This window comes from Mustela erminea, chromosome 4 (assembly GCF_009829155.1).
Source record: "Mustela erminea isolate mMusErm1 chromosome 4, mMusErm1.Pri, whole genome shotgun sequence".
Lineage (NCBI taxonomy): Eukaryota > Metazoa > Chordata > Mammalia > Carnivora > Mustelidae > Mustela > Mustela erminea.
In genome coordinates this window covers 21,775,775-21,800,236 of record NC_045617.1, presented here as the reverse complement: position 1 = coordinate 21,800,236, position 24,462 = coordinate 21,775,775, and the positions used below count along the sequence as shown (strand labels likewise).

At 38.6% G+C, this 24,462-nt stretch overlaps 1 protein-coding gene across 4 annotated transcripts in view; it reads right to left on the bottom strand.

Annotated features, from left to right (window-relative positions):
• The window catches only part of CDK19 (cyclin dependent kinase 19), a 168,528-nt gene that overhangs the window by 48,553 nt on the left and 95,513 nt on the right, over positions 1-24,462 (bottom strand). For all 4 annotated transcript variants that reach the window (XM_032338802.1, XM_032338803.1, XM_032338804.1 and 1 more), the window contains one exon: positions 749-859. In XM_032338802.1, coding sequence (XP_032194693.1) covers positions 749-859 — 111 coding nt within the window. The remainder of the gene's footprint in view (positions 1-748; positions 860-24,462) is intronic.

Here is a 24,462-nt window from a genome sequence, read left to right as displayed (position 1 = left end):
GAGAAATGGAGAAAACATAATTTTTATGATCAGTCAGGAGAAAAATTCACTGGACATTCTTGTCAATATCCTATAATAGTATAAATTCTTCACGTTCCTTCAAGACCTGTAAGTCTGTTAAAGTTTCTCCAAAACAGATGTGCCATATTTATAAATGACACGCCACACTATGTTAAGTCAAAACTTAACTACCAAAAATTTGGACTTACTGCCATGTCTGAATATCTTTTACTTTTAGCAACTCCTTGGGTAAAATGTTTAAATACCCTGATTTCTAACATAAAAAATTTGGAATTAGAGTTTTTGGCTAACATTCATAAAGCTATACATATATACTTCTATATAATTGGCAAAATGCTGCAAGAGACTGAACCTTAACTTAGAAAGGGAAATTATTCACAAGTACATAACTGGTGAAATTTGAACTAGTGTGTGTACCACAAAAGAAAGCAATTTTCACTACACACTATCAGTAAACTGTCTTTGATGACTTGCCTAAAATTAGTCTCACACACATTAACACTTTTGAAGTGACATTTCTGAATGTTACAAATACCATCTTCTCAGTATATGACAGCGTTTATTGCTTGAGTTCTCTTAAATCTGCATTTGCATATAATACTTATTTTAAACTCTGGTCAACAAAGCAAGTTTTCCTTCACGTGCATTAGCAATACGCAGCATTATGTACATCTGTTTCTCCGTACCTAGATGAAGAGTCCTAAAAATAAGGCGAGTTTAGACTTACCCACAAATCATGTTCCGCATAATCAAAGAGCAGCCACACCTTCCTGTCACTGTGAGAAAGGAACACCTTCTGCAAGGCGATCACGTTAGGGTGCTTCAATTCTCGCAAAAGCTGAATGCAAAGAGGAAGAGAGGGGGTCACTCTTCTGTTCGCAAGCAGGGGGCAATGATGCATTTTCTAGTGAAATCTTTGAAAATTTAGACAATCCAGATAAGCAAAATGAAAGAAAAAAAAATACCCCTCCTCTGAGATAAGCTCTGCCCCCTCTTGGTGCATACCCTTCAAATTCTTTTTCCACACGTATGTGTGTGTTTTCAAAATGGGATCATTTTAAACAGTAAAATATAAAACAGTAAACAAAAGTAAATATCTTATCATGAAGTAATTAAATATAATTTGGAATGTGCTTTTTTTTGTAACTATTGAGGGGCAGGAATCATGTATTAATTCTGGTTTTTTCTACCCTAGCACAGTAGGTACTCAGTAAATATGTGACAAAAGAAGGAAAGAGATTTAATAATCTCTATACTTACCCATGCCTAGAATACGTGTTTGAGGTTTTTTAGAAAAGCAGGGAGTATAAGGTAATGACTCTCATTCCCACTGATTAAAAAAAAAAAAAAGGTGTGGAGAAGAGGTCCCATAAATATAGAGAATAAGGCATAGGCCCTCACAGAGTAGAAGCTGGACCCTGATAATAAGAAGAAAATCATAAGACAGACCAGATCCGCAAGTGAAACCTTAGCCCTTGGCACGTACCAGGCAGCTGCTTGATAAATTACTTAGCAACAACTTTCGCTGTTCGAGGGCAAAGCCTTATAAACACGCCTGCCTCGGGCATTCCTTAACCAGGGTTCAGATTTAACACTAACATGCTCAACTTGCTATTTTAAACGTCTTTTAAACGTAAAACTCTGTGGGATATAAGAAAGAGGAAGCAAAATTTCTACTGGATACTTTTTGTGTGTAGGATATACATGCTTTTCTCTCGTTTAAACCTTCTAACAACACTCTGATTTACATGAAACCTGACGGCCAGTGTTATAAAAGTAACTTAACCAAAACCAAACATCTGGAAAGAACAGCAGTTTGGATTTAAAGAGATCTGCCTAACTCCAAAGTCCATGCTTTGTGCACTATGGCTAAAGCCCTTGTCTTCATTTCCTATAGTGTAACAGGCAAGACAGACATACAAATCGATCAATGAGGCAAGAGAAAAATTGTTTACCCATTTTAATAATTTTATTATTTTCTTCCTAAGTGCCTGAGCTGGAACCCTGTTAAAAAAAAAAAAAAAAAATTGTGCGGGGCACCTGGGTGGCTCAGTGGGTTAAGCCTCTGCCTTCAGCTCAGGTCATGATCTCAGGGTCCTGGGATCAAGCCCCGCAACGGGCTCTCTGCTCAGCAGGGAGCCTGCTTCCCCTTCTCTCTGCCTGCCTCTGCCTACTTGTGATCTCTCTCTCTGTGTCAAATAAATAAACAAAATCTTTCCCAAAAAAATCATGTGAATTCCATTTCTGGAAGTTTTATAAATTACTTCCCAGTTGCTGAATTCTTTACTACTTTCAATGCTGCTTCCCAGTCCTTCAATTCTCTCAGTTTGGTTCTGTCCTTCAGCTTTTTCTTTTGGCCTGCCCTTTGACCACCTTGCTGGAAGGTGGCCCTCTACCAGGTATAATTTGGGCATGGTTCCCGGGTAGGACTCCCTGGGTTCTCCCTCAAGCCATCTGCCCCAGAACACAGCTTAGAAGCAAGAGTTAGGATGGCCTGGGCTGCCCTGAGATACCCTTCTACTTTGCACAGTGTGCTTCAGGGTTCTATGCACATTTCCTACTAGATCTAGGTGGGAAAGGAGAGCTGGAAAGAAATGTCCAAGGAAGATATAACAGTCCTATTCCCTTGGTGAGCAGGGAGGGCAGGGGGCCGTTAGGCGAGTGCTAGGCTATCTGCCTCTGCTCCCACTGCCTAAGAAAGGTGAAACAATCCTGCCTCTTGCTTCAGATGCAAATGTCAGACATGATAAGCCCCTAATCAGTGACTGTATCTGAGAAAGTGGGGGGATGTAGAACTATACCCAGTTTTCCTGCTTGTGAATGGTTTAGGCTCCTAGACTCAGTGGGTTAATGTTTAATGAGCCTATTTGCCATGGTCAACCTTCAAGCGGTGGACCCTGGTGAGAGGCCCTCGTGCAGAAGCGATGTCTTGTCCCCTCTCTGACTCTTGGTATTAATGAACTTAGAGAGTTTGGCTTGATGAAGTCTCTACCCAAAATACGTTCTCTTTGTTGCCTGCAAGTGGAAGGGAGGTGAAACTCACTTCTGCACCAGGCTCTGACTCGTCCGGGGGGAAGGGAGGTCACATGCAGCAATATTTCATCCATATCTCTAAAAATTTGTGTTTTCTGTGAGTACAAATTGGTGATCCCTCTACAATGCAACCAATTTAGCTCCCACGTTTAAACATTATTTTGAATAGGTAATACATTTACATAGTCCAAAAATCAAAAGTACATAAAAGGATATACACTGAGATGTCTCATGACCATGCCTGGCCCTGGTGACCGTAGTCCTCTTTACCTGCCAGAACTAACAACTTTTATTAGTTAATCCTTCCAGTGTTTCTTTATGCCAATAAAAGCAAATATGAATATATATTTTTATCTGTCCTTATTTACTCAAAAGATAGCACTTAACTTTCTTTCAATACAATCTATCCTAGAAATTCCCTCCACTATCAGTATACAGTATTAGTAGGTAGAAATATTTTTCTTTATTACAGCAGCAATGTATTTCTAAGTCTTTTCCTTTCTAGTTCTTTTTTTTTTTATTGTGGTCAAGTGTGCATAACATAAATTTATCATTTTAACCATTTTTAAGTGTACTGTTATCCTTTGGTACTCGTTTTGCAGAAATATCTCACTTGTACTAACATGAAGTGTTACAGTCTTTATTCATTCAAGTAAGGCAAGGGGTAAGACAAAGGCCAAGTAACGGTGAGCCTTGTAAGCCATGCGGAAGTGTCCCCTGCAAGGGTCTCTAATATCACTGGAAGTTTGCTAGGCACAGGGGTAAGTGGAGAAGACAGCAGGTATTAAAGGTCCCACACTTTGACTATCTCCTGTGCATGTCTCATGGTCAGGTCACCGAACAAGGAAGTCTAAGGGTGATGGAATTTAAGACGACTCCCAGATTTGGCTTCACGGAATCATCTGTATTTCAGGTGTATTTATATTGGTATATTTTTATACTGCTTTAACTGTTTAAACTGCCCCCCCGCCATTAAACCTCGAGAACAATGTTTAATGCATTCCTGTATCCCCGGGGATCAACGCAGAGCCCTGCACAGAGAAGAAGCCCTGTTTTTAGTGATCTTATCTATCTGGAGGGCTTTCAATGTCACTGGTGTGCAGGAACTCCCAAATGTTTTTCTCTAGCCTGCACATCTTCCCTGAACTCCAGCGATGTGTATCCAACCGCAACAACATCTCCACGTGAGTGTCTAAGGACTCAAACTGAGGTGGTGATCTCCACCTCCCCTGTCCTCTGTCCCAAATGCTCTACCCCCTGTCCCCCACTGCTCAGTACTTAGCAGCCTCATCATTCCAGTGACTCAGGTAAACAACTTCATCTACTTTAATTCTCTTCACAATGGCCCCTTCTCAGCAGTCTTTCCTGGTTCTTCTATTTGAAATTATAACGGCCCTCTGCACCTTTATTTTTCTGCAAAGCACTATCACTGTCGGAAATATTATAGCTCTATATTCCTTATCTATAATTCTAAAGAGCTCAGAAAACAAAGGCTTCTAGGAACTCATGTAGGAAAAAAAAATTTAACGTCAGTGAAAAAAAAATACACCGTCAAGGACATACCCTTTCAGGTTATCAGATTCTGATTCTACCGAAGCTATTTTACAACTCTGTACATTAGAGACAACTGATAACAATGCAGGATAATTCTTGTCTATACAGGTGCAAACTGTCCTGTCCAGGAGAGGTTCACTGACTTCCCTCTCCCATTATGGAAAAAGCAAGTTCTGCCTCAATTTGCCCATCATTTTAATATTCCTGATCTATAAATATGTCTAAGAACTCTCCTTTGAATGGGCTATACCATCTACTGGTTCCTTCATTTAACAAGTTAAAGAAAATCTTCAAATATGTTCCTTTTATATCTGTATCATATCATAATTCTATCGTTTTGGAAAACTATCCTTTGATACTCGTTTTGCGGAAGTATCTCACTTAACCTAATGTGAAGCTGTTACAGTTTTTATTCATCCAAGTGTGAATGATCATACTTCTATACTAAAGAATGTTAACAGGTTTGATTACTGCTTCCCTGGGTGCTAGGTAACATAATATATATACCATATTATCTTTCTAAAATCTTTTTAAATTTTTTGACTCTAAAACACATCTGGTTCCTGAGGCTTCATTTAAGGAATTGGGGGTCTAGGTATTGTTTTATTTATTTTATCTTGTTTATTGTCTGTCTCTCTCCATTAACCTATAAACCTCATGAAAGCAAAGTTTTTGCTGGTTTTATACCTCCCGTGCTTAAAAATGGTGCCTGGCACGTAGTAAGCACTCAATAAATATTTGTCACAAGAATTAAATCTACTGAACTTACTGAACTTACCTAGTTCCTACAGAATAAACCAGTAAATAGCTTGGAATATTATAAAACTTCGGTATCCTTCCAAAGGTGTTTTGAATGCTTTTGTTTTTTAAAAAAAACTGAACAGACTACATCTAATATGGTTTTTCTAAGGATACTGACTTTCTGCAAGCTACATCTATTTTAAGCTTAAGAAGGAATAGTTCTCTCTACTAGTGCCCACACTACCAGAAGCAGAAGAGAGCTGCCTTGATGTGAAGAGCAGACACATAGCTCTTAATAGCTCAGGGTGAGGTATTTCAGCAGCACAGAACCTGAAACGGAAAAGGGTGCTGCAAGAGTGTTTCCTGAAAGGACTACGAATGAAATAAGTGCTACAAAATTCTGAAGAAAATGCACACAGGAAAAGGGGACAGGGGGACACACCTGAGAAACAAAACAGAGATGAATCCCATCACTGGTTAATTTCAAGGCTAGTTTGCTAATAGTAGGCTAAAATAAATGCCACACAAGAGTATATTCTCTACCCCGATTTACTGAAGCCGACAAATGAAAAAAAAGGAAATTACTCTACCACTCATTACTGAAGAAACAAATGTCCAATAATAAAATAATAAGAAAACCAATAAGTGAATTACAGTATATCCACATATTGTAGCCTCTTATGCATATGCCAAGAGTTTTTAAATACATGAGAAAAGACTTGCACTATAATATTGTGATGTAATATAAAAAGGCTGCAAAATATTGGATGTCTATAAAATAGGAACTACATCAAAACATTAATATAGTATCAGGGTGGTGAGATTAGGTGTGATTTTTATTTCTATTTTTCTGTTTTACAAGTTTTCTACAGTGAACTCCTATAATTTAAAAACTTACTCTTATTTAAAAACTCACACATGTAAAAAATAATAATAAAAATAAAAATAGGGTTGTCTGGGTGGCTCAGTGGGTTAAGGCCTCTGCCTTAGGCTCAGATCATGATCCCAGGGTCCTGGAATCGAGCTCCACATCGGGCTCTCTGCTCAGTGGGGAGCCTGCTTCCTCCTCTCTCTCTGCCTGCCTCTCTGCCTACTTGTGATCTGTCAAATAAATAAATAAAATCTTTTTAAAAATTTAAAATAAAAATAAAAACTCACACACATGTATATACACACACACACACCCTAGAGACAGTCCTTTCTCTCCAGAAAGATATGTTTTGCTAAGATAGGATACTATCAAATTATCACAGTTTCTTACATGATCGATCTGTAAAGGGAGTCAAAGAAAGAGGAGATGGTCATACTTGTACTTTCCTTCATTCTTGGCAATATCACATTTTACCAATGGACTTGAATTTCTTGTCACACAAATATTTGTTCAACGTGACATCATGCAACTACAGATATGCTTTAATCATATCTAAATAATAGTTAAGCATAATGTGATTTTCCTGTGAAAATTCCACACTAAATGATAACACCTCCTGTGCAGATACTCAGGGTACTAATATTATCTCAAAGAGCCTAATGAAGAATGTGCAATGAACATCCCAAGATTTTATCTGCTCTTCCTTCAAGGGCATATTAGTGACTATAAAAAGTATCCAATCTTCACTATCTCAAACATATAATAATTCAAAGTTACAATCCTAATCTTTTTTCTCTAAGGCACTATTTAGGATCCTGACTCACTTTGGGGAGGCTTGGGCTAAACTACCAATTACAAAACCCATCCTTACTTTTATACACACATCCTTCTTCCCCTCTTATCCCCTCTTTCTGTTCTCCAAGTCTCTGATGCCCCTATGGGTTCCAGATTCCTCTTTTAGGGTCTCTGAGTGGAAAGGGTCCTCTTATACTTCAATAACTCACTTATCTCAAAGTAGATTCAGTTTTTAATTCTTTTTCTTTTTAAGAGAGGGGGAGAGAGAGGTGGGGGATGGGGCAGAGAGAGAGAATCCTAAGCAGGCTCCATGCCCAGTGCAGAGTCCGACACAGGGCTCAATCTCACAACCCTGAGATCCTGACCTGAGCCGAAATCAAGAATCAGACACTTACTAATTGAGCCACCAGCCTCCCTCATTTTGCTATTCTTATTTGATCTGTTGAAAGTAACTATACGATTCATCTGACTCTCAATCTTTCCCATGGTGAAAACGGCTTTACTTTAGGAAACACGGAGTGTATCATTTTTTTAAGGGTATGACCCCCCACCTCACACATACATAAAAAAGGAAGATAAATAAAGCAGTTTATCTTTATGGCAAAGAGGGGACTCTAAAGTGCCGCAGTATTCCTAAACTGAAATCTAAGAGTTAGCATTTTGAAATCTGCCATGTCCATATCTGTGACAGCAGCCCTTTTGGAAGTCGATCCTTCCAAGAGCGTGGATGCATTATAACCTTCCAGCAGGTGGCACTCCTACTCTGAAAAGGGGTCTACAAAACAGTAGCCCAGCTCTGGTTCCAGGTGGCCCTAAATTATTTGGCTTCATTTTACTCTAGGGACGCTGCATTACCAGTCATAAGCTTCAGGAAGGTCAGTACTCCCACTGCCACAAAGCAGAGGTGACAGTGAAGCAGCAGGCCTAACGCAAAAAGTACGGGTTTTAGGATTCTGAGATCTGAGTTTCAGTCCTGATTTATTAAATGTATGATATAAAGCAGGTTGATTTCAAAACTCCTCTGGGCCTCATGGAATAATGAATATCTACTGCCAAACACAAACACAGGATCTGTAAGAATTAAATGAATATAAGTACATCGACTGTGTAACACAACACATAGGACATATTAAGTACTTGATATAGTTATTACTCTTATTAATTACCTCTTATTAACAAGAATGTGATGTGGACTAAATGACATAATATATGCAGAATGCCTCCTGGCATATAAGCTCTTGGTGAATAACAGCTGTTATTGCCCGTATGCCTAAGTGGAAGAGATCAATCAGTCTGGACAGTCAGAGAACCTGATTAAAAGGAGATGTGGTGCTAGGGCGCCTGGGTGGCTCCTTAGGTTAAGTGCCTGCCTTTGACTTAGGTCATGATCCCAGGGTCCTGGGATTGAGCCCTGCTTCGGGCACCCATCTCAGAAGCAGACTGTCCCCTGGGCAGGGAGCCTGATACCAGGCGGTATCCCAGGACCCCACGATCATGACCTGAACTGAAAGCAGATGACTATGAGTGTTTTTATAAGCACTGCGAATAGAAAAAAAGTTTAAGTATGAAAAATAAAACCAATGCAAGTCAAAATAAAGAGTTTACAAAGTGAAACCTGTGGGAACTGGAATTCCAAGGGCTTTCTGATTCAATGAGGGGTAATCAGAAAATCTTTTCTTGTTTCAATGCTCCTAGTTGAAAATCTTCCCAACCTTCACCAATTACTGAAACTAAATTTGTCTTTGACTCTGGACATTGTTTTAGAGTCCTGGGGTTTCAACAAATAAACTAACAAATATTTATTTTCTTCTCATCTACCCTTCTGTTTTTGTCCTAGAAGTAAAAGGAGGAAGGGGGAAAATCTAATTTTAAAACTGCTTATTTAGATCCTTGCTTAAAAAGAAAAAGAAAAAAAAAAGGACTGTCTTATTCTCCATAATTCTGTCTCTGGTTCTCTTTTCCTTCTCTATTCTGCAGTCCCTTTTGACATCTTACTCATGTGTCTGAGGTTAGCTATTACTTTTATGGAGAATCCCAAATCTCAATCTCTATCTCTAATCTTGCCCCTAAACTCTGATATCAATTTCCAACTATGTATATATACATCCATATGAAATCCCACTGCACCTAAAAATCCACAGATCCAAGACAGAACATCACTTGCCCACCTCTACCTCTTAGTGTGTCCACTATTTACTGCAGTTAAATTAATATTTACTCACCAATAAGGTAGGCTCAAAACTTATAATCAATCAGTGTTCAGCCACTGAACAAGTAAGTGCTACATACTCTGCCTTTCCCATATCACTCATGAATTCTCATCTCTACACATGTGCCACTGTCTCTGCCTGGAAAGATCTTCCCTATCCTCTTTGTCTGATGAACGCCTACTTGCCGTTTTAGAAAGGCAGAGTCCTTTGTAAAGGACAAAGGAGGAGTTTATCACTGCTTCTAAGAAGTCTTCCCAGAAACTCCTAGTCAGAACTGGGTATCTCTCTTCTGTTTCCATCTATCCTGTATTTCTTGTTAACACACCACTAATGAAATAAAATCATGATGTAGTTTAATTCTCTATCTCCCTTAACAGATTTAAGGTCCTGGAGTACAGGGACTATGTCTTCTATCTCTGTCTACATTTCCATTGTCTTGAACAAGCCAGACACATGGTAGGTGTTCCATAAATGCTAGATGAATTCATGAATGATGATGTAATGCCTATCTCTTCTATTTTTTTATAAGATCTTTTTACTTATTTGAGAGAGAAAGAAAAGTACATGAGTAGGGAGGGGTAGAGCAGAGGGAGAAGCAGACTCCCCGCCAAGCAGGGAGCCCAGTGCAGGGCTGGATCCCAGGACCCTGGGATCATGACCGGAGCCAAAGGTAGATGCTTAACCGACTGAGCCACCAGGCGTCCCTCTCCTATTTCTTCTAATACATTCTATGCACTGACATCAGAATATCTTCCTAAAATAAAATGTCTGATAATGTTAACTCTCCCATTCCAAAAATCTTAAATGACTTCAAACTCCTAAACACAACACTCAAAACCATCCACAACAAACAGGGGATGGAGTACAAGAGGGAGCTGAGACTCAAGAAAAAACTGCATTGTAAATGAGGCAGGCGGATAAGATCCAAATTAAGGAACCGTGAGCTTTTCCCTGATAAAGGGAGTATGATCACTACCATATGTTGCGGTCTTCACCTTAAGGATATTCCCTACGCCATCATCACGAATAAGCTCCCCAGGTTTCAGAATTCAGCCCATTACCCACAAAGCCTTGCCCTAAGACATGCAGATGAGGCAGAAGTATGATAGAAAATACCAGGCAGCTAGCAATGACAAAGAAAGAAAAAAAAGTCAAAATTCCTTAATAAACATGAGCGCCTAGCCTGTTGCAAGCACAGGGAGCCTCCGGTTAAGTTTACCACGTAAAAGAGACCAAAGAGGAGAAAGAGTAAAGAAATAATTTTTAAATTGTAATTATGATGAAGCTACTAAGAAAAATACAGAATATGCATACATAGCAAAGCTCACCTGCTCTGGGAAGTCAGAGAAGGTGTTCCTAAGGCAGTATGCTTGTTGGAAAGAGAACTGAGAAGTCCAGAGTCTCCACCAGCCAGCAAGTGCACCATGTCATGAAGACACCAACTCTAAGAGCTCCTTCCCCAGGGCACATGGGTGGTTCAGTGGGTTAAGCCTCTGCCCTCGGCTCAGGTCATGATCTCAGGGTCCTGGGATCGAGTGCCGCATCGGGCTCTCTGCTCACCAGGGAGCCTGCTTCCTCCTCTCTCTGCCTGCTTCTCTGCCTACTTGTGATCTCTCTCTCTGTCAAGTAAATAAATAAAATCTTAAAAAAAAAAAAAAAAGAACTCCTTCATCATTCATCTTTTAGGAGCACATATCAAATGAAATTCCATTTCATTGAAACTTTAATCTAAATTTTCAATGGCAGACTTCTATCACTATGTAACAGAGATGTGTCTTTTCTTTCCAGATGAATATTTATAAAACCACCTAGCCCAGGACCTGGCACAAGGCAGACACTCAGCAAGTTTTGTCGAATGAAAAAAACGAAAGCAACAGTACTTGAGCTGGTTTTCAAATATGTTGGTTAAATCACATTTATTCCACATGGAAAAAATATTTTCAAAACCAAGAAATAAAATTTCTAACAAGGAATTTAGTAAGCCTGAAAATTGAAGTTGGTATTTGATGAGTTAAAAGCCAATAAAGTAATACTTTTATCCTAAATGGCCATAGTAAACTTTATTTTTACTTCAGTGCACTCTCAAGCTATCTGGGTTCACGCCTAACCTGTACCTGTAGAGCTTATACTTCTAAAATATATGGTTTAGCTTTTCTTTAATACAAGCAGGCAACCAAGGAGCCCTGAAAGTCATCCCTTGCCAACTCCCTCCCTGACTGCCATCTAGATGGTTCCAGGTGGAGATCTTCAGGGAGAAGGAGAGGTTTTCGCTTTCTGAAGGAGCTTGTTTCATTTGTCCTGGATATTCCGCTTTTCATAATGACTGATGTCATCAGTGGTCAGACACCCCTCCCATACAATTACAAGAAACTGCACTAACATTTACAATTTATAGCTAAAGGTTTTGATTAATTATTAATAGCTAAAATACCAATACCAGTAACTCAACATATTTCACATCACTATGCTTCCAGGGAAGATAAACACAATGAAGTCAAGGCTCAAAGAAATTAATCATTTATAGCTCCTGAAGACCTCACGGGAATTTAAACAGTAGTAATGAGTAAAGCTACTAAATGATCTGACCAAAATGTAATCCAGGAAATGTCTACTGTATTGTTTCCATTAAACAAAAATCTACTTCCTTCCTACTCTGCTTAAAAAACCTTTGAAGGCATTATAAGCAAACACAGAGGGGGGTGAGTTTCCACAATGAAATAAACGACTTCTTTTATATTAAACAACTACTAGAGTTAATGAATCCTAAATATTTCCAGTGAGTTTTAACTTTAGTTTTTTTAAAAGAGTTACACTGTGACATATGTGACTTTTAGGAAAATATCTTAAAACAATGGGGGGGGGAACCTGGTAATTACTACATTATAAAAATGAAAGATAATTCAGGGCGCCTGGGTGGCTCAGTGAGTTAAAGCCTCTGCCTTTGGCTCAGGTCATGATCTCAGGGTCCTGGGATCGAGCCCCATTGGGCTCTCTGCTCAGCGGGGAGCCTGCTTCCCCCTCTCTCTCTGCCTGCCTCTCTGCCTACTTGTGATCTCTGTCTGTCAAATAAATAAATAAAATCTTTAAAAAAAAAAAAAAAGAAGGATAATTCAAAATACTATAACTTTCAATAATATTGTGTTTAGCAAAGCACAGATGCAAAAAAGAACATTAACTTTAAAGTAAGCTTTCTTTGAATAATCCTGGAGCTTTGAAATGTCTTCATTCAAGGCTGCCTGTAAAATACATATAAAGTGTCAAATCTCACTAGACCCTCCACTTTGAAATTTAATTCTTCAACATAAGTTCTGGTCATACTTAAAACAAACATCTGCTATAGGGAAAAGCTCCTTTTAAATAAAATTCACAAGGAAAAGTTTAATAAAACTATCTTGTTCAGAAAATATATCCCAAATAAAGTCAAAAGGCTAACAACAAATGTGGAAAAGATCACCAAATTGTAAGACATTAACATTAAAGGGCTAATTTGCTTAATATACAGGGCTTATAAAAATCATTAAGAAAAAAAACACTTCAATAAAACAATGAGAAGAGAATATGAATAGACATTTCACAAAGTGAAATACAAACTAAAATAGTAAAAAAATTGTATGAAAATATGACTATCTCACAATATAAAAAGACAAGCTGAAGCAATGGAGATATTTTTTATCTATGAGACTGGGAAAAAATTTTAAAGCTTAAGAGTTTCTAAATGGTATCAATAGGAAACTGGCTGAATAAATTAAAGGCCCATCCCTATGGCAGAATATTACATAGCCATTAAAAAGAATGCAATAAGAATTAGATAGATCTGTATTGTTGGTATGGAAAGAGTACCAAGATAAAATGTGAAGTGACATAGATACAACAGAATATATAACATCTTTTGATACTTTTAAAAAATACAGGGGCGCCTGTGTGGTACAGTCATTGGCTGAGGATCGCACTCTTGGTTTAACCTCAAGTCGTGATCCTGGGGTCATGGGATCAGGTCCTTGTCAGGGTCCATGCTCAAGGCAAAGACTGCTTGTCCCTCTCCTTCCCTCTCTGCCCCTCCCCCCACTCACACACACATTCTGTTTCTCTAAAATAAATGAATAAAGAGAACCTGGGTGGCTCAGTCGGGTAAGCAGCTGCCTTTGGCTCAGGTCATGATACCAGAGTCCTGGGGTCGAGCCCCACATTGGGCTCCCTGCTCAGTAGAGAGCCTGCTTCTCCCTCTCTCTCCCCACAAAACTCACTCTCTCTTTCACAAAAATAAATAAATAAAATCTTTTTTTAAAAATAAAACAAAATAGGGGGCACCTGGGTGGCTCAGTGGGTTAAGCCGCTGCCTTCGGCTTGGGTAGTGATCTCAGGGTCCTGGGATCGAGTCCCGCATCGGGCTCTCTGCTCAGCAGAGAGCCTGCTTCCCTCTCTCTCTGTCTCTGGCTACTTGTGATCTCTGTCTGTCAAATGAATAAATAAAATCTTTAACAACAAAAAAAATAATAATAAAAATAAAAATAAAACAAAATAAAATGAACAAAATATTTGAAATTTTTTTTAAAGACAGAGATATATATGTGCTAATATATACATTACAATACATTGGTAAGGCCAAAAGGAATCATTTATAGTAGCTACTTTTGTACAGAAGCACCAGGTTGAGAAGGAGGTTTAAAATTTTTCATTTAAAATCTTTAAATAATTTTTTGAATTCCTATTATATTATACTGTTCTGCATTTTTCAAGTTAATTTTTGTAAAAACCTACTCTAAGATATGGTTTTTCAAGCTGCACCTTATAACCCATTAATGGATTAAGAAATCAGTTTAGTCAGTTGCAACTAGCAGTTCCCATCCACCAGGGGAAATCACCTCAATTGGGACTGGAGAAAAAAATAATTGAAAACACTGTGTACCTCATAAATTATGAGCAAGAGAGAGCCAGAACATGAGTGGATCACAGTCAAAAATAGCTTGAAAACCACTGCTCTCAGATATTATATGTTAATACTATTTTTAGTCAGGAACAATCCTACTGACCCTATCATTTCCAGTCCAAAGCCAAGAACCACCTTATATTAAGCTAGGTTTTTATATGTCAATTCTTAGTATGACCAAGTTGAAAAAAAATACTATTAGTTGAAATGATAATGAAGAAAAATATATAATTTCTGAAAAATCTAAAGAGATGTATTAACAAAACACTATACAATGTACATGAAGGCTTGAATGAATTTCTTTAAATGAGTGAATTTTTAAAAAATGAGTCTACATACATTTATTAAGGCAACAGCCCCACATTTTAAGTTTTAAACATTAATAATCTCTGGAATTGAAAAGATCAAAATTAAAGAAGTTTGGTTAAGATTGTTTATCTATTAAGAAATCACCAAAATAACGGGCTTTTTAAAAAATGCTAGGCTATCTGAGAATTTCAGAATATTGACAGAAGACCATATAGCTCAAATACATATACAAAAGATATTCGCAAAGTCATGTATTTTAGGATCTTTTTGGTGTCAAAGGATGTGTTTATTCTGGTTACAAACACAATCTATTGCCCAATCACCTGTTTGATGAGGGTAGATAAATAACTAAAAATTGATTAGCCAGGATTAGGAGCATAGTTCAGTCACCATAAATTAAGTAAAACTGAAGAACTACAGGAGAATGAAATCAAAAGACTTTTTTTCACTAACATGGCAACTAAACCCTATACATTATGCAGTCAGTGTTTTTTTAATTTCACAAACTTTAATTTCATGTATCTTTACTCCTTCCATCTTTTACTCCATTTCAGTCATGCCCCATCCTCCACTAAGCCTTTCTGGCTTTTGGCTTCCTTTGTTCCTTTCCATTCATGAAGGGCTTTATTAATGATCTGTCACTCTTCCAAATCCCAATGGCAATTATATATACCACTCATTTCGAATTTAAGATTGATTACTTATATTATCTACCTTTTTTATACATATCTTAATACTTTTATATATTGTTATGTACTTATATTAACTCTTTGGTAAACTATATGGTCATTCCATATGATGAATACAGTAAATATCAATAAATCGTTTTAGTTATATTTTTAAGTTCTCATATAACTTAGAATTAAAATTGTTCCATGAAGATGGGCATGAACATGTCTAAATAGATTCTAATACTCCACATCCCTCCCAGGAGTATGGGGTCATAGGCCAAAACTAATTTTGGAAGCAGCTTAGTCCAATAAGTCTTTAAACAAAGAGATAGGTAGGAGCGCCTGGGTGGCTCAGTTGGTTAAGCAACTGCCTTTGGCTCTGGTAATGATCTTGGAGTCATGGGATTGAGTCCCACATCAGGCTCCCAGCTCCACGGGGAGTCTGCTTCTCCCTCTGACCTTCTCCCCTCTCATGCTCTCTCTCACTGTCTCTCTCTCAAATAAATAAATAATCTTTTTAAAAAATAGAGAGATAAGTAGAATACTCCTCAGCCATCAAAAAAAGTGAAATCTTGCCATTTGCAATGACGTGGATGGAGCTAGCAGGTAATTATGCTAAGTGAAATAAGTCAATCAGAGAAAAACAATTAATATATTATGTCACACATATGTCAAATTTAAGAAACAAAACAGAGGATCATATGGGAAGATGAAACAAAACGAAATCACTAACACCTTAGTTTTAGTGGGGGGATAGGATTATGGGGTGATGGACTTTCAGGAGGGCATGTGATGTAATGAGCACTGGGTATTATGTAAGACTGATGAATCACTGACCTCTACCTCTGAAACTAGTAATACATTATATGTTAATGGAATTTAAATTTCTCTTGAAAAGGAGACCAGGAGGGAGGATATTACTGGACATGAACAATGGCAATAAGGATAGAAAGGAGGTCAATAAAAAGAGGGATGGGCAGAATGAATATGATACGTAAGGGCAAATGATCCAGGATGACACAAACCACAGAACAGATAATGGTGTGATTTCCTTTTTTTTTTTTTTTTAAGATTCTTTATTTATTTATTTGACAAAGAGAAAGAGAGAGAGCGAGCGAGCACAAGCAGGGGGAGGAGAAGAGGGAGAAGCAGATTCCCTGCTGAGCAGGAAGCCTGATGCGGGGCTCTGTTCCAGGACCTGAGCCGAAGGCAGACACTTAACCGACTGAACCATCCAGGCACCCCTGATAGTGGTACGATTTAGAACCAAGGAAAAGCATTACAGCTTTGAGGTGGGGGAGAAATGTTGATTTTACTATCAAACATGATTGAGTTTGAGATACTCATGGGGCACCTTGACAGCAGTCTTGGATATGAAGATCTGGAACTCAGGAGAGAGTGTGCAGTTGGAGACAAAAAACTGAGGGGTCATCAGCACAGGGGTAAGACGGGCCCAGAAGTGTTTTCATGTAAACGTGAGAAGGGCAATTAGTAGAGAGCACTTTGGGGAAACAAAAACATTTAAAATATCTTATTTGACAGAGAGAGAGAGAGAGAGAGTGAGAGTGCGCATGTGCAGGGGGAAGGGTAAAGGGCGAGGGAGAAGCAGGATCCCTGCCCAGCAGGGACTCCATCCCAGGACTCTGGGATCATGACCTGAGTTAAAGGCAGATGCTTAACCGACTTGAGCCACACAGGCACCCCAAAATGAAAACATTTTAAGAGTCTAAGAAAGATTTAAGAGAAAGAGGATCACACAAAGGCTCAGAATGCATACTCAGAGGAAAAGCCTTCTTCTCCCAGGAGAGAGGATATTGGTATAAAAACCGGAGGGTTTCCCTTCTCTCTGAAGGGAAAATGGATAATGATTCCGCGCGTTGAAAGAAGTGTCTATCTGTTAGATTTGTCAACCTCTGTTGGAGGAATTTAGGAAGCGTAGGAAGAACAGTTTTCTCCACTGATACTTTAAATTCCAAAGGAAAGGTGTCATTGCTATCTTACTCATTTGTTATTTACTGCATGGAGAACAAAGCCGGTCATTTGGTGGACACTCAACAAATTTTCTTGTGGAAACAAAGTCAGATTGCCAACAATAGCTAGGCTGCTCTTAGCAGTGGTGAGGAGAAACCATCAGGCCACAAATGAAGCGCTAAGGGCTCAGAAACGTGGTTCTATATTGTTTTGCTTTGTGTGGTAGGAGAATCTTCAATATTTTTTAAATATGGAGAGAGAAGAATCCACAGGGCAGGAAGAAAACGTAAACATCTGCTTAGACTTCATATATGACCCTTCCCAGAATTATCTAACTTTAGCCCAAATGAATATCTAAATGGTTGAAGATCCGAAACACTTTGGTTTAATGAGTAGGAAAAAAACAACATAGGATTACCATACAGAACAGAATAGCCTTCTTATAAGCGAGCAAATATAGCGAAATCAGCTACTGAACCACTACATATCTTCCCCAGCTTCCTGTCTTCCTCTACTTCTAACTCACAAATTCTTTAAAGGTGTCCCTATAGCAGGGGCAACAGGACCCTGTGGGAGTCAGAGGTTGGTACAGGTGTGATGGTAATTAGGGGAACGAAGGGAATATGGAAGGGAGGAGGAGGAGATGAAAGAACCTTCAGGAAGGCTATTGTTAAATCACCATAACATTTGTGATTTAACACAATTTGTGATTGGTAAGATCCACATCATTTAAAAAAGAAGGAGGAGGAGGAGAAGAAGAAAAGAAAAAAGAAGAAAAACATGATCTCACATAAACATCCATGGTTCAGAAAACGTCAGATCTGGGGCACCTGGGTGGCTCAGTGGGTTAAAGCCTCTGCCTTCAGCTCAAGTCATGATCCCAGGGTCCTGGGATTGAGCCCCACATCCGGCTCTCTGCTCAGCAGGGAGCCTGCTTCTCCCTCTCTCTCTGCCTGCCTCTCTGCCTACTTGTGATCTCTTGTCTGTCAAATAAATAAATAAGATCTTAAAATAAAAAAAAAATTAAACATCAGATCTGAATCTATAGCATCTATTAAATGTGAGCATTTTTAAAAGATCTGATCAAACAAAAAAATGGTCAGCAGTTTCTCTTATCCTACACCTATTTCTGAAAACATTGACACTGGAATTCCTTGACCTCACTGGCTGGCCTCTGGCTTGTATTCGACCTCAAGCCACACCAACCCACTTTCAGGCTACCCAGCGCCCCATGCTGCCTCAAACCACAGCTGCTTCACTGCCAGAAAGGCCTTGACCCTGTCCTGCAAATACTCAAGACACTCCCCTTCAAGATCCAGCTCCATAACCTGGCCTTTTCTTGATAGCCCATTTTCGCCTTTCTTGGCCCACCATCCACCTTCACTCAAAATATAACTGACCACTTCTCCACTGGTACCGTACCGTACCTGCTCACTTTTATCATACCCACCTTTAACATCTGACTGTTCTGGTTGTGTAACTGCCCACCTGGCCAGACAGTCGCCTTTCCTGTTCATCTCACTCACTCCCCAGAGTCTAGAGCAGAACCTGATACATGTAAATGCTAAGCAAAGTGTCTAGAGCAGAACCTGATGCATGTAAATGCTAAGCAAAGTGAAATACAAAAGACTGCTGCCATCCATTTTGGAACTACAAAATTAAGGCCCTCCACCAAAGCAATACCCTACCTAGATGTCTATAGCTTCGCCAACCATCTACACCACCATTAGAGCAACTGAACCCCAGAAATAAGCAATCACAAACAAAACCATTTCCGAATAGAGATAAACACACTGTTTTTGCCCAGATTATGAAGGATACAAGTTAAAACAGAACTTATCTTGGTCTCCCCAGATGTAAATGTGATTTAAACTATAATTCTACATTTTGGAATGTGTTTCAATTACACTACTACATTTGCAACACCCTGAATTTTACAGATTTTCTATAACCACAAAAATAGTTGTGCATCTCTAAAGAGAGTGATGATGCCCGTATTATAAATCTGCATCATAAATCTTTCATCCACTTACCATGAGTCATTTTTGCTTAACTGGTATTATCATATGTTAATTACTTAGGCACACAGAAAGTTGTGTGGGTTTCTTTGACGATTTTTATTTACTTGACAGAGAGGGAGCACAAGTAGGCAAAGGCAGAGGGAGAAGCAGACTCCCCACTGAGCAAGGAGACTGACGTGGCACTTGATCCCAGGACCCTGGGATCATGACTTGAGCTGAAGGCAGAAGCTTAACCGATTGAGCCACCCCCAAAAGTTTTAAACATTTTAAAATTATATAAGTAATATATGCCCAAATGCAATGCCAGAATCCAAAAACATAGCAAAGCACAGTAGAAAAGCACAAAGAAGAAAATACAGGTCACCTGCAATCCTACCAGCCAACTTGCAAGTACTTTTGATGTCCTCCCAACTTTCCCCCACGCACATATACATACGATAACAATAATAATCACGATGACCACGGAAAAGCTGCTGCTTTATGTGATCTTATCACAGGATGACACAGGCATCCTGCTAAGCAATTCTGCCATGTTATTTCATTTAATCTTTAAAACAACCCAATGAGATAGGTGCTATTTTTAATCCCTCTTTTACAGTGGAAAAACTAAAGAGGCTGAGAGGTTAGGTAACTCACACAAGGTCACAGAGCTAGTTAAGTGGCAGAACGAGGATTAAGAGAAATCTTGGGATGCCTAAATCCCAGATCCTACTTACCTATGTATGTGTTTACATACACACACACAATCTTTTCAAATATTTACACAAAAGTAGGGAACACACTAACCACGTGGTTTTGGAACCAACCTCCTCTCACTTAACATATTGGGAAAACCTTTTCTGGGTCCATGAATGTCTATGGACATCAGCAGTCTCCTGGCTGCAAGCTATCCCACCGCAGGGGGATGAAACAGACTGAACCGGCACATTTACGTTACTCTGATATTACCTATGCTTTTTAATATTAAAAACAGTGCTGTGATGAATAGCTTTCGTCTGATCCATTCCTTCTGAGACAAATAACCAAAAGAGGAAACACTTTTTAAGGCTTTTGGTAGTTATTTGGTTCTTAGCTCCATTTCAAGGGCTCCAAAGTCCTGTGACTAGTGACCACATACTGGACAGCCCAGACATTTCCCTGACTGCAGAGCTCTACTGGATTAGTCTACACTGTACTAGATCATGTGATCACTGCTGAGTTCTTGAATAGGTCACAGCCTCCCCGTTCAGCCTGAAGCTGGCAGGGGTAGGAAACTCCTCTATATTCACTTACTACTGAGGTAAATTACCCATCAAGGTAACGGCCACTCTGACCCCACAGCTGCGGCACTCAGGACAAACACTGGAGAGTCAGCGCCCCCCTGAAGCTCCACCTAGGGTAGGATAGAGATTCTACTACTGACATCACTGGTCCCATTTTGTCTCCAGCCCTAGCTCCCAGCCTGGATGTGTTACCAGGTTTACATGGAGAGGCAGGCTTTCTGATCAACCTCCTTAGCCAATTTCTCCTGAATGGGCTGGCTGGCTGGCATATACCCTCACCCGCTTTTTTTTTCCTTTTAATTAATTTATTTATTTATTTATTTATTTTCAGCATACAGTATTCATTATTTTTGTACCACACCCAGTGCTCCATGCAATCCATGCCCTCTCTAATACCCACACTTTTAACTGTATTGTTTCCCACCACAGCTCTTCAACAGGAGGACGGTGGAAATAAAATTCTCCATCTGTTTTCCTAAGGTGATAGAAATTTTTCTTGCATTCTATCATTTGGGTTGTTTCAAAAGGAAATTGGTTAGAGGGTGAAAATAAAAATAATCACCACCATGGACTCAGAAGTTAAAGCTTTTTAAAAGTTTATAGACATTAGAAGTTTTAAATAACAACTTGATATCTCAACTATCTCTCTTTGCCTTTCCATTTAGAGTCCTCTTAAGAAATAAGTACCTGGGGCGCCTGGGTGGCTCAGTGGGTTAAAGCCTCTGCCTTTGGCTCAGGTCATGATCCCAGAGTCCTGGGATCCAGCCCCATCGGGCTCTCTGCTCAGCAGGGAGCCTGCTTCCTTCTCTCTCTCTCTCTGTCCGCCTCTCTGACTACTTGTGATCTCTGTGTCAAATAAATAAATAAAATCTTTTTTAAATAAAAGAAAGAAAGAAAAAGAAATAAGTATCTAGTGATGTAATGAGCACGGTGTAGTAAATAAGACTGATGAATCACTGAACTCTACCTCTGAAACTAATAATATATTTTATGTTAATTAACTTAATTTACATTTAAAATGGTTTTAAAAAACAAATTTAAAAAATAAAAGAAATAAGTACCAAGGAAAGGTTTGCCTTGGTAAAGTATCAGAATACATTAAGCAAGAAATAGTAGATTGTCACAAATTTACTACAGAAATAGCAACTAGACTTTACATGGAATCTTTATTCATGGCAGTGCAATTTCTTTGAGGTAGAAAGAAAGGAAGTATTTTCCAATGTTTTCACATAAGAAAATAAGTATCAGCCCACATGTAATTACAGAACGAAAAAGCAAAGACTAAAAAACAAGAATTGAAATTCTCAGTTCTCACAATCATGCTAGAAAGCCTTTTTTTAAGATTTTATTTTTGTTTATTTATTTGAGAGAGAGAAAGAGAGAGAAGGAGCATGAGTCACGGGAAGGGTGGGAGAGAAGCAGACTCCCCATTGAGCAGGGAGCCAGACCTGGGGCTCAGTCCCAGGACCCTGGAATTATGACCTGAGCCAAAGGCAGACATTAACTGACTTGACCCACCCAGGCACCCCATAGAAAGCCTTTTTAAGGAAGCTATATTATTCTTTAAATTTTTACATACCATCAAAATATATATAGAAGAGTAGAATCCGACCGAAAATAATATTAAAGATAAACTTCTGGTGGATAAATCATCTGTTTGCTGCAGATATTTATCTGTATATCATTACATGTTACTATTTTTCCAAAGAGACAAATAGGGTTTTGACTTTAGGAATTCATCGTCTCACACAGACACACACAAAAAGATTACAGTATCAATTCTAATTTCATTTTCAGATTCCCTCTAATTCAGACAACAAAATATGTACAGAATTGAAAATATTATGCCCTAACAGCCAGTAGATCACAGCTAACAAGGCAAAGTACAAGACACCATTTGAGAAGAAAGGCTGCTTGTGACTAGAAAAAGCAAAACAAGAGAAAAACATTAATTTCTAAGCAAACAAAATTAAAATCAGTCTTAAAGCCAACTCAAACAAAAGCAGAACTTTCACTTCATGCTTTGTCAAAGTGCCAAGACAGTCTTGTGAGAGAAGATCTGTTCTGGTTCATCAGGAACTCATCTGGGAGTCATTTCTATTTCATCTGGGAGAAGCTCTGAAAGCAGCATGTTCTAGCACTGCCAGACATGGCTGACTTGTGGGGAATCAGGAGCCAACCACACAGAAACAACTCTGAACAGAAACCTGGGTCACCAGTCAGAAGACAGAGCAGGAGATCTAAATGAAAACATAATACACCCCTAAAACACTCAAGAGGAATCCAATCCACAAGACCATAGGCTTTATTTCCCCATTAGATTCAAGCACCGGGACTAAAATAACAAAAAAGGAGGGGGGGGCAAGCCACAAGAATCTAATTTTATTCCATCTATAATAAGAGAGCCTCACAGATTATTGATGAATATGAGCAATATCTACTATAAAGTTCTCAAGAATAAGAAAGAATGAAATGAGAGGCATATGATAAAAGAAACTCAAGAACATGAAACGACTAAAACTTTTTAAAGCTAAAATCCTACACTAAGTACACCTAAAAGAGAAAAATGATACCTACTGTGTATTTCATAGAAATACACTATGATACATAATTTTAATGTCTCTGTAGTTATAAGTTCATAATGGATAAACACCGAGTGCCAGCTGTTTCTGCAGAGAAGAATTAACAAAGTAATGAATTGTGCTTTATTAATTATACCTACTATATCCAAGGCTAATTATTTTTAAGAAAGGGCCTGTCTTAACAAAAATCCTTGGTAAATGAAAACATGACTTGGCTTTCGACAGTTGTTTGAATTAGACAGGTCTGAAATGTTGTAACAGGATCAACAAATATATGTACTACAGCTTTAACAGAGCTGTTTATTTATCATTGGAAACTAGGAATGTCCTAAGTGCTTTAGTCACCCTTCCAAAAAATATTTTGATATGCTTAAGTAAGAAAGAGCAAGAAAATCACTGAAAGACAACAATCTGACACTATCTGACACAATCTCTATCTTGATAGAGAATTTACAGGATAACTCTCTCTATATGATGTATGTTACACAGACATATGAAGGACAGGTAGTTTTTGGTACTAGTTGGTCAAAGTAGCTACTTTTTGGAATTAAAATAAAAACTTAAATAATAGAACACTGTATGTTAACTAACTGGAATTTAAATAAATAAGTAAATAAATATAGCTACTTTCTTTAAACTGCAGTTGCACAAATTTACAATGCTCTAAGACAATGTCTTCCCAACTGATGTTATTATGTGAGATATTAATAGCTATGCTGTTCCTGCTCTCCCCACCAAAAGTTCTAGGCTCAAATAAGTTTGGAAATGTTGAGTCAAACAAGTTTCTTGACTACGTTTCAGGGTCCTTAAAGGCTTGGGTGTGCCATGGACCTCCAAATGGGGATAAGCAGCATTTTCTAAATATATTTGACCATGGGATCCTCCCCCTTCCAAAGCAGAGACTCTAGTAATATTTCCAGGGACTAGTACTCTGTGGAACATATTTTGGGAAAGAAATAACTACCCTCAAGACAGCCTACATGTTCTACGCTGAACAGAAATGCAAATTTACTAGATAAGCTATACCATAAACATTAAGTAATGTTTGATTTCTGGAAACAGCAGGCTTGTACGAAACCACCGTGCTCACATCTATGGACAATTCCTCTTCTAACAGATTTCACGAAGAAGACAGGGCCTTTGTTTCATTAGCTCTCATTCACCCTTTCCCGTTTTTGTCTTTGGGGTCCTTGCTGTCCAGGTTTCTTTGGTAAAGTGGAAGAAGTGAGGATGCTGAAAAGTAAGATTATCTAGGTCACTGAACAGGACCACCATGAAGCAAGATCAACAAGGCGTTTATCCAAAATGGCTGGAAACAGTGTCAGTGAAGGAGTAGGTTAGTTAACGATAGAGACCTTATTAATGCTAATTGAGCGGTGTAGAGTTTCATGTAAGAAAGGCATGCATGAAGCTCACAACAGTAAGAAGTCAAGCAGATCTAGAAGAAGATGGCAAGGAAAATGTAAAAGGTTGAGAGACACTGCTCATGACCAA